Source organism: Euleptes europaea, chromosome 4 (genome assembly GCF_029931775.1).
Source record: "Euleptes europaea isolate rEulEur1 chromosome 4, rEulEur1.hap1, whole genome shotgun sequence".
Classification (NCBI taxonomy): domain Eukaryota; kingdom Metazoa; phylum Chordata; class Lepidosauria; order Squamata; family Sphaerodactylidae; genus Euleptes; species Euleptes europaea.
The window spans coordinates 23694594-23707519 of record NC_079315.1 but is presented as its reverse complement, the minus strand read 5'-3'; the positions used below and the strand labels follow the sequence as shown (position 1 = coordinate 23707519).

Below are 12926 nucleotides of genomic sequence, written 5' to 3'. Positions count from 1 at the left end.
TCTCTTACTAATAGTTCTGAGCAATTCTTCAATTATGCACATATAAATCAAGGGTCTAAAACCCTTTACATTACAGATATCAGGAGTTCATCTTTAAAAGCACAGCAAGCCATCATAGTAACCAAACCAGTCTCGAATAAGAGGTTTATTACGTGCTGCCCAGGTTTTCCAATTCCATTGATTTCCTGTCATTCCTCTACACATCTCTATACCGCCAAACCACCACGATAAAGCAGCAGCAAGCGGCGTGCTCAGTGAGAGCCTCATTAAAATTCAAAAGGCAAGCTTGATCGTTACCCCATCTATATCAATCGTCTTCTGGGCTTACCATGTTAGCTCATATGTTCTCTTAAGTGCTCTAAAGACACCTGCATCTCTCGTGCTCTTAATGCATTATATATTTACAGTGAGGAAACCACGTTCTTCTTTTCTGGTGTGTTCAACTGCTTATATGGAGAACAGCAACTTATGCTTGAGATCTTGCGCTACTTACTGTTTTTCCCCAAGCCACATCAATGTGCCTCCCGCTATCAATGCCTGCAATATCCTCTATACTACTACTTGCTTTAAAAAAATAAAGGTACACTTTTTACAGGACTGCTATTACTGAGATCATGAATACAAAATGAAACTCAGAAAAAGTGCTAAATAAAGGCTGTTCTCCAAGCCCCCTTAAATTTATCATTTTGCAAAGTTTCTCCTGAACAATCATAGTGCTGAAAATTATACCATCAGTAAAGCCTTCTCCTTCAATCAAGAAGACTTATCCCTTCACTGTTTTTTGGTCATCCTCAGAGCCTTTAACTCATTAGATGGCCTTCAGCAAGAACTATTCTCTCAGCCTGATGCGCCCCAACCCACCCCCCAGTATGAAAACAATAAATGGTTGACTTATGGGATTGTTGTAAGTATTACTGAGAATGCAGACAACACACTTTGAACATTTAAAATGAAACACTTCCTGGTTTATTGGTTGGAAAGTTGGCAGCAAACGCAATGGTCTTGGAACTGATGCTATATGATGGAAATGTCTTCTGAACTAGCGGAAGATTCCAGATAATTTTTTTGTACAAAGTTCAAAACAAACTTCAAGAAGAAGGTACTTGGCAGGTACCATCTGAATATTTACTACTTTTAACAAATTAGTCTGTCTGAATATTTCTATTTTCTGAAATGGAAATTTTTGACTCACTGAAGTTTCTACAGAAATGGGAAGAGAGTCAACAAATTTACAGGAAATCTACAGGCCTTTCCTGCCTTTCTTCAGCTGCAAGTCATGTTCTACTTCTTTAAAAACACAGAAACAAAAAAACCCTAAGAATTTCTCATTTTCCCTAATATGGTTTGAAAAGAAGGCATTTAAAAAATGGATTTTAACGAACATTTGAATTAAAAAAAGAAAGGATATGAAAATTGTGTGCAATACCCAATCTTACACTAAAACCATCTGCTAAGTCAGCTGGTAAGCAGATGGAGAACTTTTTGCAGAAAACTCAAAGAAATGAAAAAGATATATGAAGTGAATTAATTCTACTAGCAATTAATACTATACTACAGCAGCAGGGTTCCTGGACCAGGCTAAAGGTCTATGTAATCCTTGGTCCAAAACATGATCAGTAATATTATAGGATGCTGCAAGAAACTCTAAAACAAGCAGTTATCATCTCATCTAAGGAGTACGGTTTCTCATATAGAAGAATAGTAGTACACTCTACAGACAGCTCACACAGAAAACAGAACTCTGTTCATTAAGCCCACAAGGAATTGCACAAAGAGGGATAATTCGGAAATGCACCTTCTCCCCTCATCTCACCAAGATTCTCTAAACTTTCAGGAGCTTAAGCAAGATGTTACCTTCTCTACTTCCCCTCAAGCATCTCAACTGCTCTCCGAGAATATTTACTACGCCTTCCTACATATAGCTGTATTCCAGCCTAAGCCCATTCATTTCACTAGGCACAGACTAAGTAGCTCTGCACAGGATTGCACCATTAGTCTTAATCAGATCACTTTTTAGAGGAGCATTTCCCCTTTTGCTTGCAGTTTAGTTACAAAATCACATTTTTCTACACACCTAGGGCTAAATATATGTAGTTTCCTACTTAGCCTGTGGCTGGCGTGGGTAGTTACTTCTGTGATCAACATAAAGAGGGTACATTCTAACAGATATAAATCATTCTATCAGTAGTTCTCGTAGGTTATCCGGGCTGTGTAACCGTGGTCTTGGTATTTTCTTTCCTGACGTTTCGCCAGCAGCTGTGGCCGGCATCTTCAGAGGAGTAACACTGAAGGACAGTGTCTCTCAGTGTCAAGTGTGTAGGAAGAGTACTCCAAGCAGCATCTGCTGAGTCATATTGTTAAAAGTAAAATCTCAGTAGCATGATTCCCCTTTGACTTTCAAGCGACATGGCTGTGGCTCAGTGTGGTGAGCATCTGCTTGGCCAGTGGAAGGTTCAGAGTACTCTTCCTATACACTTGACACAGAGACACTGTCCTTCAGTGTTACTCCTCTGAAGATGCCGGCCACAGCTGCTGGCAAAACATCAGGAAAGAAAATACCAAGACCACGGTTACACAGCCCGGATAACCTACGAGAACCAATGAACTCTGACCGTGAAAGCCTTCGACAATATTCTATCAGTAGTTCCCAACTTTTGAGTTTGAGAACCCCTTTATAATATCAAAACATTTCTCAGACCCCCCAGAGGATAGTGGTTGTACTATTAGTACCCATTAATTGAAAAAATACACATTGACAAAAAGATCAAAATGACAATGCTTAGTTTACATAAGGATTCGCAGACCCCTTGCAATAACTTCGAGCCCCTCCAGTGGTCCTTGGCCCCCAGGTCAGGAACCTGATTTATACAATGTAACAGAAGTCACAACAGGAGAGCAGAATTCTGTGTTTGAATGTCTTTTATACTGAGAATTAGTTACTTATCAACAGTTGGCTAAAGAGTTTCTTACGGCCCTGGGCCAGGCAACTATGTCTGATTCTCGACCACTGCATGGGCCAGAAGAGGGACAAACACAAAGATAAGCCATACTTTTACTACACTAACACTTGACCGAATTGTTTTTAAAAGGCCCTAAGTTCACCACTATTATTTACAATACAACAAAACATATTACAAGGAGAAATTTCACCATTGCCTAGAGGAAGATCTACTGTATATACTTGGGTATAAGCCGACCCGGGTATAAGCCGAGGTGCCTAATTTCACCCCCAAAATGGGGAAAAATTAGGCACCCGCGTATAAGCCGAGGGTGGGAAATGCACTCCCTCCCCCCCCCCCGCAGGCTTACCTGACCAGGCTCCAGGCGCGCAGGCAGGCGGCGGCCCCCTCCCTGCGCGCAGGAGGCCCCGTGGGCCGCTCCCAGGCCACAGGGAAGGCGCATGGGCAGGCGGCGGCGGCCCCCTCCTTGCGCGCAGGAGGCCCCGCGGGCAGCTCCTGGCCCGCAGGGAAGGCACGCGGGCAGGCGGCAGCAGTAAGTTCCCCCCCCTTCTAAGTACCTTATTGACCCGTGTATAAGCCGAGTTGGGCTTTCTCAGCCCTTTTTTTGGGCTGAAAAACTCGGCTTATACGCGAGTATATACGGTAATTGGGTTTTTCCCCTCTTTAGAGTTCCACTTCTTCTTTGTCAAGCCTTCCACAATACAAAAAGAGATGGGTTGAACCTAAAGAACCACAAAACAGTGCTCTACTGCTGGAAGAAAACTTTCCCACTGCCATCTGTGATCAGGAGATTATAAAGTGAGGGGGCACAATGTGAGGTAGGGAGGTTAGACAGAGGGTCCGTGCATGCTAGCAAAAACAGCACCCTTTTCTGCCAAGTGCCCTTTGGCCAGCAAAACCATGCATGGATCCAACTAGATGCCCATGCCCATAGTAACTTTCTTTCACCGGGTTTCTCTTTTGTTTTGCTGTATTTGCTTTACAAATTTCTGTGATTTGCTCACTGAATTTAGAAAACAAGAAAAAAAGTTAGAAGATGTAATTATAATATGATAAAGATGGATGAAATACAAATGTACATTACTATTCAACAGGAAGGGGCGCAGCAGCATCAGGACATGCGATCGCCTTCGGGCGGGAACAGAGGCACAGAGCCAACAAGCTTTGCCCCCTAGTGGTAGAGCTAGGTAAAAACCTCTGGTTGGCAGGCCTGCACATGCGCAGTCCCAACGAGGACCTGCACAGAAGACCGAAAATGAACTTTTGGCTCTGCCTCGGTTCCTTAATGTTCTGTTTTGACCTCTTGTCCTTCTCATTTTGACGAAGTTTGGACTGGTGACAAGCAGCATCTGCTGAGTCATATTGTTAAAAGTAAAATCTCAGTAGCATGATTCCCCTTTGACTTTCAAGCGACATGGCTGTGGCTCAGTGTGGTGAGCATCTGCTTGGCCAGTGGAAGGTTCAGGGTTCAATCACCAGTATCTCCAGTTAAAAGGACCAGTTAGGTGATGTGAAAGACCTCTGCCTAAGACCCTAGAGAGCTGCTGCCAGTCTAAGAAGCCAATACCGACCATAAAAGACCAATGGCCTGGTTCAGTATAAGGCAGCTCCATGTATGTTCATGGGCTCCACATTGCCAACTGCATTTGTCACTATTCCTATACAGGACCTCCAGGGCTTCATTTTCAATCATCTGTTTTTCATACTGGCAAAGAAAACAGCTTGCCAATATTTAAATATTACTCTCCAGGGCTCCACTTACTCTCAAAACATTCAAAATACCTTTATATACACTGGAGATATATAAGCTCCAGCCTGCAATCACACAGCCCTATCAACCACTGTGATACCAAAGTCAGGGCACAGCTGCATCACAGACTCAAACTGGTTTAATAGTTCTTCGCTATCCACAGGGAACTGTAGCTTTATGAGACCCTGCAGATTCTCAGTACCTTCACAGACAATTCTCAGGATTCTTGTGGGTGATAGAGCCATGATATGTAATAGTAGCCTTCAATGTGCAGGGTAAATATGCTCCAAGGCATCGAAATGGCATAATTTTTCAAGGAGTAACAGCCCTGGAGAGGAAAGCACTCAGCATTCTTCTGAAGAAAACCAGCTTCTAGCCAATATCAGGAAAAGACCCACAATCACGACAGACACTAACAACATGGCCATTTCAGGTGAGTTTTTACCCCATGGCTATCCCAGTCTGAAGGAACAACAGCATCCGGAGGTAGCAACAAGGGCTCTCAGGACTGGGAAAACAACATGGAAACAACATCTGCCCCACATTAATCTTGGCTACTGCTCATCACCAGGAAGTGAGCAGTTGGGTTCTGTGACAAAAGCACAGGGGAAGCCCTGAATCCACAGAGGCAGAAAACTGGTGACTGTAGGCTCAGAGGCCACTTTGGGCAGGGTAGGGATTACCTTGCGGCCATTACAGCTCAAAGTACAAGCCGACACCCAGAGCAGAAACAGCAGGAGGCAAGACATTACAATAGCAGCTGCCTACCATGTGTGTAGGTGCATGCGGGTGATTGTGAACGCAAGCACACAACTGGGTTACTTGCACTAATTTTATGGGCCATGCTGAAAACCAAACATGATGAAAAGACAGGGCAAAAGTCTTTTAAAAACAGAAATTTAGAGATTCGAACTTGGTACTTTGGAGTACATTGTTGACAGGGAGGCAAACTGGTTAAACATTACATTTTTACAGGTATTCAGACAGAAGAGCCATTAATGAGTTAAGGACCCCCTGACAAACTTGGAGAACCTGAATTTACACAAAGAAATCCATCATTATTCTCCTAATCCAAGTCATTGTAATCCACAGCCAAATGACAGCAGACTATTTCCCCAGCTATTGAAATAAAAACAACAGTCCTGGGATCAGATACTCACTTCTTTTCTGTGAGGTCTAAACCACTGTTGTCTATTCCCTCTATTTTTACATTCTTGTGTCCGCAGATATTTCCGTAACTGTCATATCCTGAAGTCAATCTTGCAGCTGCTCCAGTAGCTATTGAAAAGCCACAAATAAGACCCTGGGAAGAAAGGAGAACGAAAGCTTTCAGTGGCAAACTGTATTAAGAACACAGTTCTTTCTAACAACGGCCTCCCAACAAGTCTGTCAGGTGTACAAAACAGAAATGCCTCTGTTCCAATTTCATCCTCTCTGAGATGCATTTGATGTTTGTCGACTGATAAAGGAGACAGCCAGCCCAAAAGGAGACCTGTAGCATTACGTTTTATGTGACTATATATTAGTTACATAAAAGATGAGGAGTTAAAATTCTGCCTCAGCAGCATACAAAAAAAGAGCTTTATTCAAGATGGATGCCTTGTCCTGAGCTGCCGTAAACAGGTGGCAACCGTAGCCAGGAATGCATTTTATTAATCCCATTCAATATGCTGGCTACAACATTTTCTCAGATATGAACTAGCCACTGTTCTGATGATTTCCAAGTGTGACTACTGTAACACTGAGAAGGTGGTTCAGGAAAGCACACTTAATGCTGAATACAGCCATTTCCCCTTCACCAGGGACAAAGAACGGGGATCATATCACACCGATTCTTGCTAAATTTCCAAGTCCCATTCAAAGCGTTGCTGATCATCTAAAAGCCCAAGGGTGGGTGTCATGCTGCCACCACCCAGTGAGCATATGACACCAATGAGGAGGGTAGGGCCTGAAAAGACCTATCTGAGCCTGATCCTGTATTTAAGAGCTGAGTCTGGCTCCAGCAGCTGTCAGAACAGCCTCCAAACCACCCAAGGTCCTCCAGCAAAGTCCAGCTGCGCAGACTGATCAGCCTTGCTGGTAGTGATGCCATTTTATGAGCCAGTAATTTATAAGCTTGACTCTGCTTTGCAGGCACCCAGCCAGCACAGGATAACACCCAAGTCCCTTGGGAGCACTTCCTTCCACATACACATCCCTGTTCCCCAAGAGCAGCAGGAGAGAATCTTCTCCAGGCGCCAAGGAGATTAAAATGTATGAGTGCTTACAGTCCTCCCATTGAGGATGCCACAGTAATGGAAAAGGTTCACCCTGACAACAGCCTTGTACTGCTTTTTGTCACAGTTTAAGACCTCCATGTATCCCACCACCAACCCACTTCAGGCTTTTAACATTCAAGTGATAATTCTGGTATGACAGGAGAAGGCTGCTTTACTTCAACAGTACTGGCTGATGTGCTAGTTTTTTATGTTTAAACTTAAAAATTTAACATGTATTCTGCTTAGAGATCTTAAGGAATGACATTTCAGGGGGGAAAGCATAAAAGGCTGGCGAGGAAAGAGAAACGCGCAAGCCTGTTTTAAAGCAGTGCCTAAATTGAGTGGGTCACATTCCGCATTAAGAAGTGTGTTTACAGAAGGGGAACCTCGTAGAAATTCTTGACACCTGCAAAAGACAAACTGATTATCCCACAAATGCACTTTAATCAGTATAACTAGTATTCTGCCACTGTTTTTTTAGCAATGATCAAAGCCACACCGTAAAATTAATCTTCTCACTAGGGACCAAAGAGTCATCTGACCCTGGGGTAGGGAACTAAAATACATGAATCATAGAATCACAGACTTGGAAGGGACCACCAAGGTCATCTAGTCCAACCCCCTGCACAATGGAGGAAATTCACAACTACCTCCCCCCCACACACCTCCAGTGACCCCACTTCATGCCCAGAAGATGGCCAAGGTGCCCTCCCTCTCGTCATCTGCCTAAGGTCATAGAATCAGCATTACTGACAGATGGCCATCTAGCCTCTGCTTAAAAACCTCCAGGGAAGGAGAGCTTACCACCTTCCAAGGAAGTCTGTCCCACTGAGGAACCACTCTGTTAGACAATTATTCCTAATGTCTAGATGGAAACTATTTTGATTTAATTTCAACCTGTTGGTTCTGGTCTGACTTTTTGGGGCAACAGAAAACAACTCGGCACCCTCCTGCATATGACAGCCCTTCAAGTACTTGAAGATGGTTATCATATCAGTCTTCTCCTCTGCAGGCTAAACATACCCAGCTCCTTCAACCTTTCCTCATAGGACTTGGTCTCCAGAACCCTCACCATCTTTGTTGCCCTCCTCTGGACAAGTTCCAGCTTGTCTTCATCCTTTTTAAATTGCGGTGCCCAAAACTGAACACAATACTCTAGGTGAGGTCTAACCAGAGCAGAGTAAAGCGATACCATTACTTCACGTGATCTGGACACTGTACTTCTGCTGATACAGCCCAAGATAGCATTTGCCTTTTTAGCTACCGCATCATACTGCTGACTCATGTTCAGAGTTTGGTCTAAGACCCCAAGATCCTTTTCGCACACACTACTGCTAAGACAAGTCTCCCCCAGCCAATAATTATGCATTTGATTTTTCCTGCCTAAATGCAGAACTCTACATTTTATTGGTTTTAGCCCAATTCTCCAGCCTGTCAAGATCATCCTGTATCTTGGCTCTGTCTTCTACCGTGTTTGCTACCCCTCCCAATTTAGTATCACCTGCAAATTTAATAAGCATCCCCTCTATTCCTTCATCCAAATCATTTATAAAGATATTGAACAACACATGAGCAGATGCCCTTTCGGCGTGGTTCCTTTGTTACTTACCATTCCAATGCAAAACAGAATGAACAGCAGCAGCCATGGGATATCTGTGCAGCTGCGATCCTCGAGAGGCTTCCACTCTCGCTTGGAGCTCTAGCGTTTTGTTAGAGGGAAGGGAACAGACAAAGGAGGATGGGGAAAAAGAGAGAATGGTTATGCAAGGTCGTTCACATCTGATGTCTTTATGTAACAAAAGGTGAAGGCCCAGTTGTTTTTTAGGGTGGTGGGATTATTCACAGGTTCTGCGGCTATCTACTCACTGTTAGGTGGACTCCAGTGATTGTAGGGTTTTAAGTATTTAGAAGCATCTGGAAATTAATTTCTATCCTTGTTTTCATCAGAGGAGCATCAGAGAGAAAGTCAGCAACACAAACAACTGGAGGCCAACTCACGGATATATGTATGTCTCATGCATCTCTCCCCTCACAACTGAAAGAATGAACTACCTCCATTGAAAAAGTACGGCTTCAGACAATCAAGTATCACAGGTTTCTACTTTTGCACATGACAATCATCACCTAAGGAGCACAGTAATCAAGCGATGAATGTACATGGTTACCAGGGCTTGGGATTAATTTGGAACACAGAAATACTCCAGAATGAAACATCAATTGCAAACTGAACCATGAAGACAACTGTCACATTCATTTTCAAATACACATGTATTCTGAAGCTAGCGTGGTGTAGTGGTTAAGAGCAGTAGTCTGGAGCGGTGGACTCTGATCTGGAGGTCACAGCTCTGTTAGAGCTCTCTCAGCCCCACCTACTTCACAGGGTGTCTGTTGTGGAGAGGGGAAGGTGATTATAAGCTGGTTTGAGTCTTCCTTAAGTGGTAGAGAAAGTCGGCATATAAAAACCAACTCTTCTTCATTACATTTTTACTTTTCATGCATCTTCAGAAAAAAATGCTGAAACTGTACCCCTACATAACCTGGTCCAAGACAGTGACAACCACTGGTGGGGTCTTTCTCCCGTACAGCATTTTGAATGGACATATTACAATCCTACACATCCATGGACAAAATTTCCTATACTGTATCTGTATACTTTCCCTATTAGCCCATAGTTTTGAGAAGTTATTAATCTGTTCAAGGCATTAAAGCAAGAACATACCAAAGAGAAAAGGAAACCAAGACAGCAATGAAACAACGTGTTTCTATTCTTGCATGCAGTAGAAAATGGGAAAGTAGCCTGGCTGGCCAACATATTTGTATTTCAGAGTCCCTCTATAGCTTCTATATACACAGTAATCTTCTTTACAAAAAAGGATAAATGAATAAGCTTTTCACGAACTACTCCATTCAAACACCACAGGCAGGATTACCCTACAATACAAGGGAAAGATGCACTGTTAATAAAGGCAATCACACTACCTTCTTGAAGGTTAAGTTGTTTCACTATAAGGTGAATCTTAACAGTAAATTTAGGGCTGACTTTTGTGAAAGGATAACTTTCTTGCTGTTGGTGGGGCAACTTTTATAAGAAAAACACTTACTGTAATCCTTTAAAAATATAAAAATACAATTTTAGGTGCCTGAGTACTTAAAAACATAGAGTACAAGGAGACCATCAGTGATGATTCATGAACGCAGGTAATTTCTTTCCCTCAGCCTCCACCTGCTCCTTCTTGTTCCATCTCTGCTTTTCCCAGCTCATTCTGCTCCAGCTCTGCTTCCCCCCAAACCCAACCTTCCTGCCTGTCCTCCCATCCACTCACACCTTCTCACCCCCATTGTCTCCAGCCCCATTTTTCCCCACTATGATTTCCAGCTCCCACCCTTGCTCTGTACTATTCTCCCCCTTGCTGCCCAAGATTTCCTTTAATCCCTCTTTTCCATTCTCCTGCTATCCCCTCCGATACCACCACCACTGTCTTTCTGCTGCTGGCTGCCATTTTGGGTTGCTGCAGCAACTTAAAATGTCCCCCAGAGTTTCCGTTACAGAATTGCTGCTACAATTTTGGGGTATTTTAGCCCCCCTGCTTTATTTTTGAAACTTTTTGCATTTTTCCTCAATCTTGGTCCTGTTGTACAAATTTTTGATCTATATGGCGGGGCACTCTTGGCTATTAGAAATATGATCAATTCATAACAATTTAGACTCAGGCACATACTGATTTTAAACTACCTTTCCTTAATAGCTGGGAAAAGTAGACAATAAATTGAGTTTTGTTACCTTGTAATCAAAAAGTTAAGTTTTAATGAATACCTTGTTCATCTCCACCTACTGACAGAGAACATCAGAACAGAATCCAGGGCAGATGCTTGCTGAATGAATTGTCAGAATGTACACCAGGCAATATGAACCAACCCCATCTATGTTTTTGGAAAGCACCTCTGAGGAAGCAGTGCATTCCCAGAGCTGCTTGCAAGATTCTGTCCTGGACCAGAAAAAAGTTTCCCATTGCAGTGAAGAACAAAAAACAGTGAAACGGTCAATCTGAAACCTTGGAAGCTGAACCTCTGAAAAAACTTAACTGTTTGATTACAGAATTCTGATAAGACTGGTATACCATGCTTTTAAAGTTCTTACAATTTCCCATAGTTCAAATTTCATCATTAGAGCAGCTTACTTAAATCAGTAGTCCAGTATATACTTCAGACTCCAGATATAACACATCACTTTCTCCTTCCAATCATTCTCACAAGAACCATACAGGGCAATCATGCTGCTGTGTACACGTAGCAGAACTAGAGCGAACAAGAACCACAATGCAGACACAACAGCACACACAACTAATATTCAAGCTGCTTTTTGAAATGCGCTTCGGGGGAAAATACATAAAGGGACTCATTTCAAGGGGACCCCAAGAGGTAAGTGTTTAACATATGAACTACTCCCATCAAAGCCATCCAGCAAACGCACAAGCTGAGCTGGGAATTGAACTCTCTCTTGCCCTCCTGACCAGATAACTGCTGTTTTAAAAGCACTTTCACAGTCCTTCATTTTCACGCCCACCTTCTCCCCATCACTCAGACATACACACACTAAAAACCTTTACCAGACAATCAGTCACATTAGAAACAAGCTACATTTCTTATTCTGTAATCTGCCTCAAGTCTCACTAAGAAAGGTGGATGATAAATGAAGAAAATCAATACATGAAAATTATGCACACACATTGACGTTGTAAGATTTTGAGGTTTTTTTAAACAAAGGATGTTTCTTACCCAATATATCTTCCCATGCCTTTCTATATCAGCAAGGTTTACTTGTGTAAGACTGTCCTCCCCCCGCCTGGAGGTGCAAGAAGGGAAGAAAGCAACTTTCTTCTGCAATCACAAAGGCAGCTAACAGCACAGTTTGAGCAGATGTATTAGCTAGATTTGAGTCCACTTCGAGACCAACCAGATTTTCAGGGTATAAGCTTTCGCGAGTTAAAGCTCCCTTCGTCAGATACAGATGGATTAATTTATCTTGAGAGCGAAGACATTACCCAGCAACCTCCAGCAGGTCTTCAAGAATCACATTACATACAATTCCTACTCCGATTAAAGATTAGTGGATTCTTACCCCTGCGCTTCATCCCATACATTCAGAAAAAACCACCCTGAACTCCAGTGACAGCCTTTTAAATAAAATAGTTGCTGAAAAATAGATTTATGCTGAGTGAATGCTAGTTTGTTCCTCTGACTGCAGCCTGGCAATGTCACAGCATTTTCCAACCAATTTGAAATCTTCCAGAAATTGTGAAAAAGAAAATGGCATTTCACTTATTTCTGTTTCTCCTGTTTCTGGACACAGGGGTTTCACTTGGCATGTCATCCCACCCCCCACCCCCACCCCCGCCACCCAATTCCAGCTCCATCATTTCAATCTGAGAGGCAGGCTTTGGGATCACTTGTTCATCTCACTTGATAATGTGCATTACAGATGTGAGGCAGATGAAATCATGCTTTAACTGTTTGGGGTAGGGTTGCCAGGCCCTTCTTCCCCATCGGTGGGAGGTTTTTGGGGTGAAGCCTGAGGAGGGTGTGGTTTGGAGAGGGACTTCAATACCATAGAGTCCTATTGCCAAAGCAGCCGTTTTCTCCAGGTGAATTGATCTCTATAGGCTGGAGTTCAGTTGTAATACCAGGAGATCTCCAGCTAGTACCTAGAGGTTAGCAACCCAAGTTTGGGGGTATATAAGAGTTGTTGTGTGTACTTAGTAGTAAAGTCATTCTAGGAGGCTTTAGATCAGGGGTGTTTAGATCAGGAGGGCCGTCATCAGGCCTGCGAGCCCAGGCCCCATCGGGAGGCCAGGTCTACTGCCATGCAAGCCAATGGGTAGACCTGGCCTCTGTGGGGGGGAAAAACCATCTCCGTCCAGAGGCTAGGTCTACCCATTATCTCTCTTTCTCCCTGCCTTT

The 12926-nt window shown here is 43.1% G+C and overlaps 1 protein-coding gene across 2 annotated transcripts in view; it reads right to left on the bottom strand.

The window, feature by feature from the left end:
* SLC44A1 (solute carrier family 44 member 1) overlaps nucleotides 1–12926 on the bottom strand; it is a 121894-nt gene that overhangs the window by 85161 nt on the left and 23807 nt on the right. For both annotated transcript variants that reach the window (XM_056848540.1, XM_056848539.1), the window contains exons 2-3: nucleotides 8578–8667; nucleotides 5871–6013 (exon numbers count right to left, since the gene is read on the bottom strand). In XM_056848540.1, the coding sequence (XP_056704518.1) occupies nucleotides 5871–6013; nucleotides 8578–8667 (233 nt within the window). The remainder of the gene's footprint in view (nucleotides 1–5870; nucleotides 6014–8577; nucleotides 8668–12926) is intronic.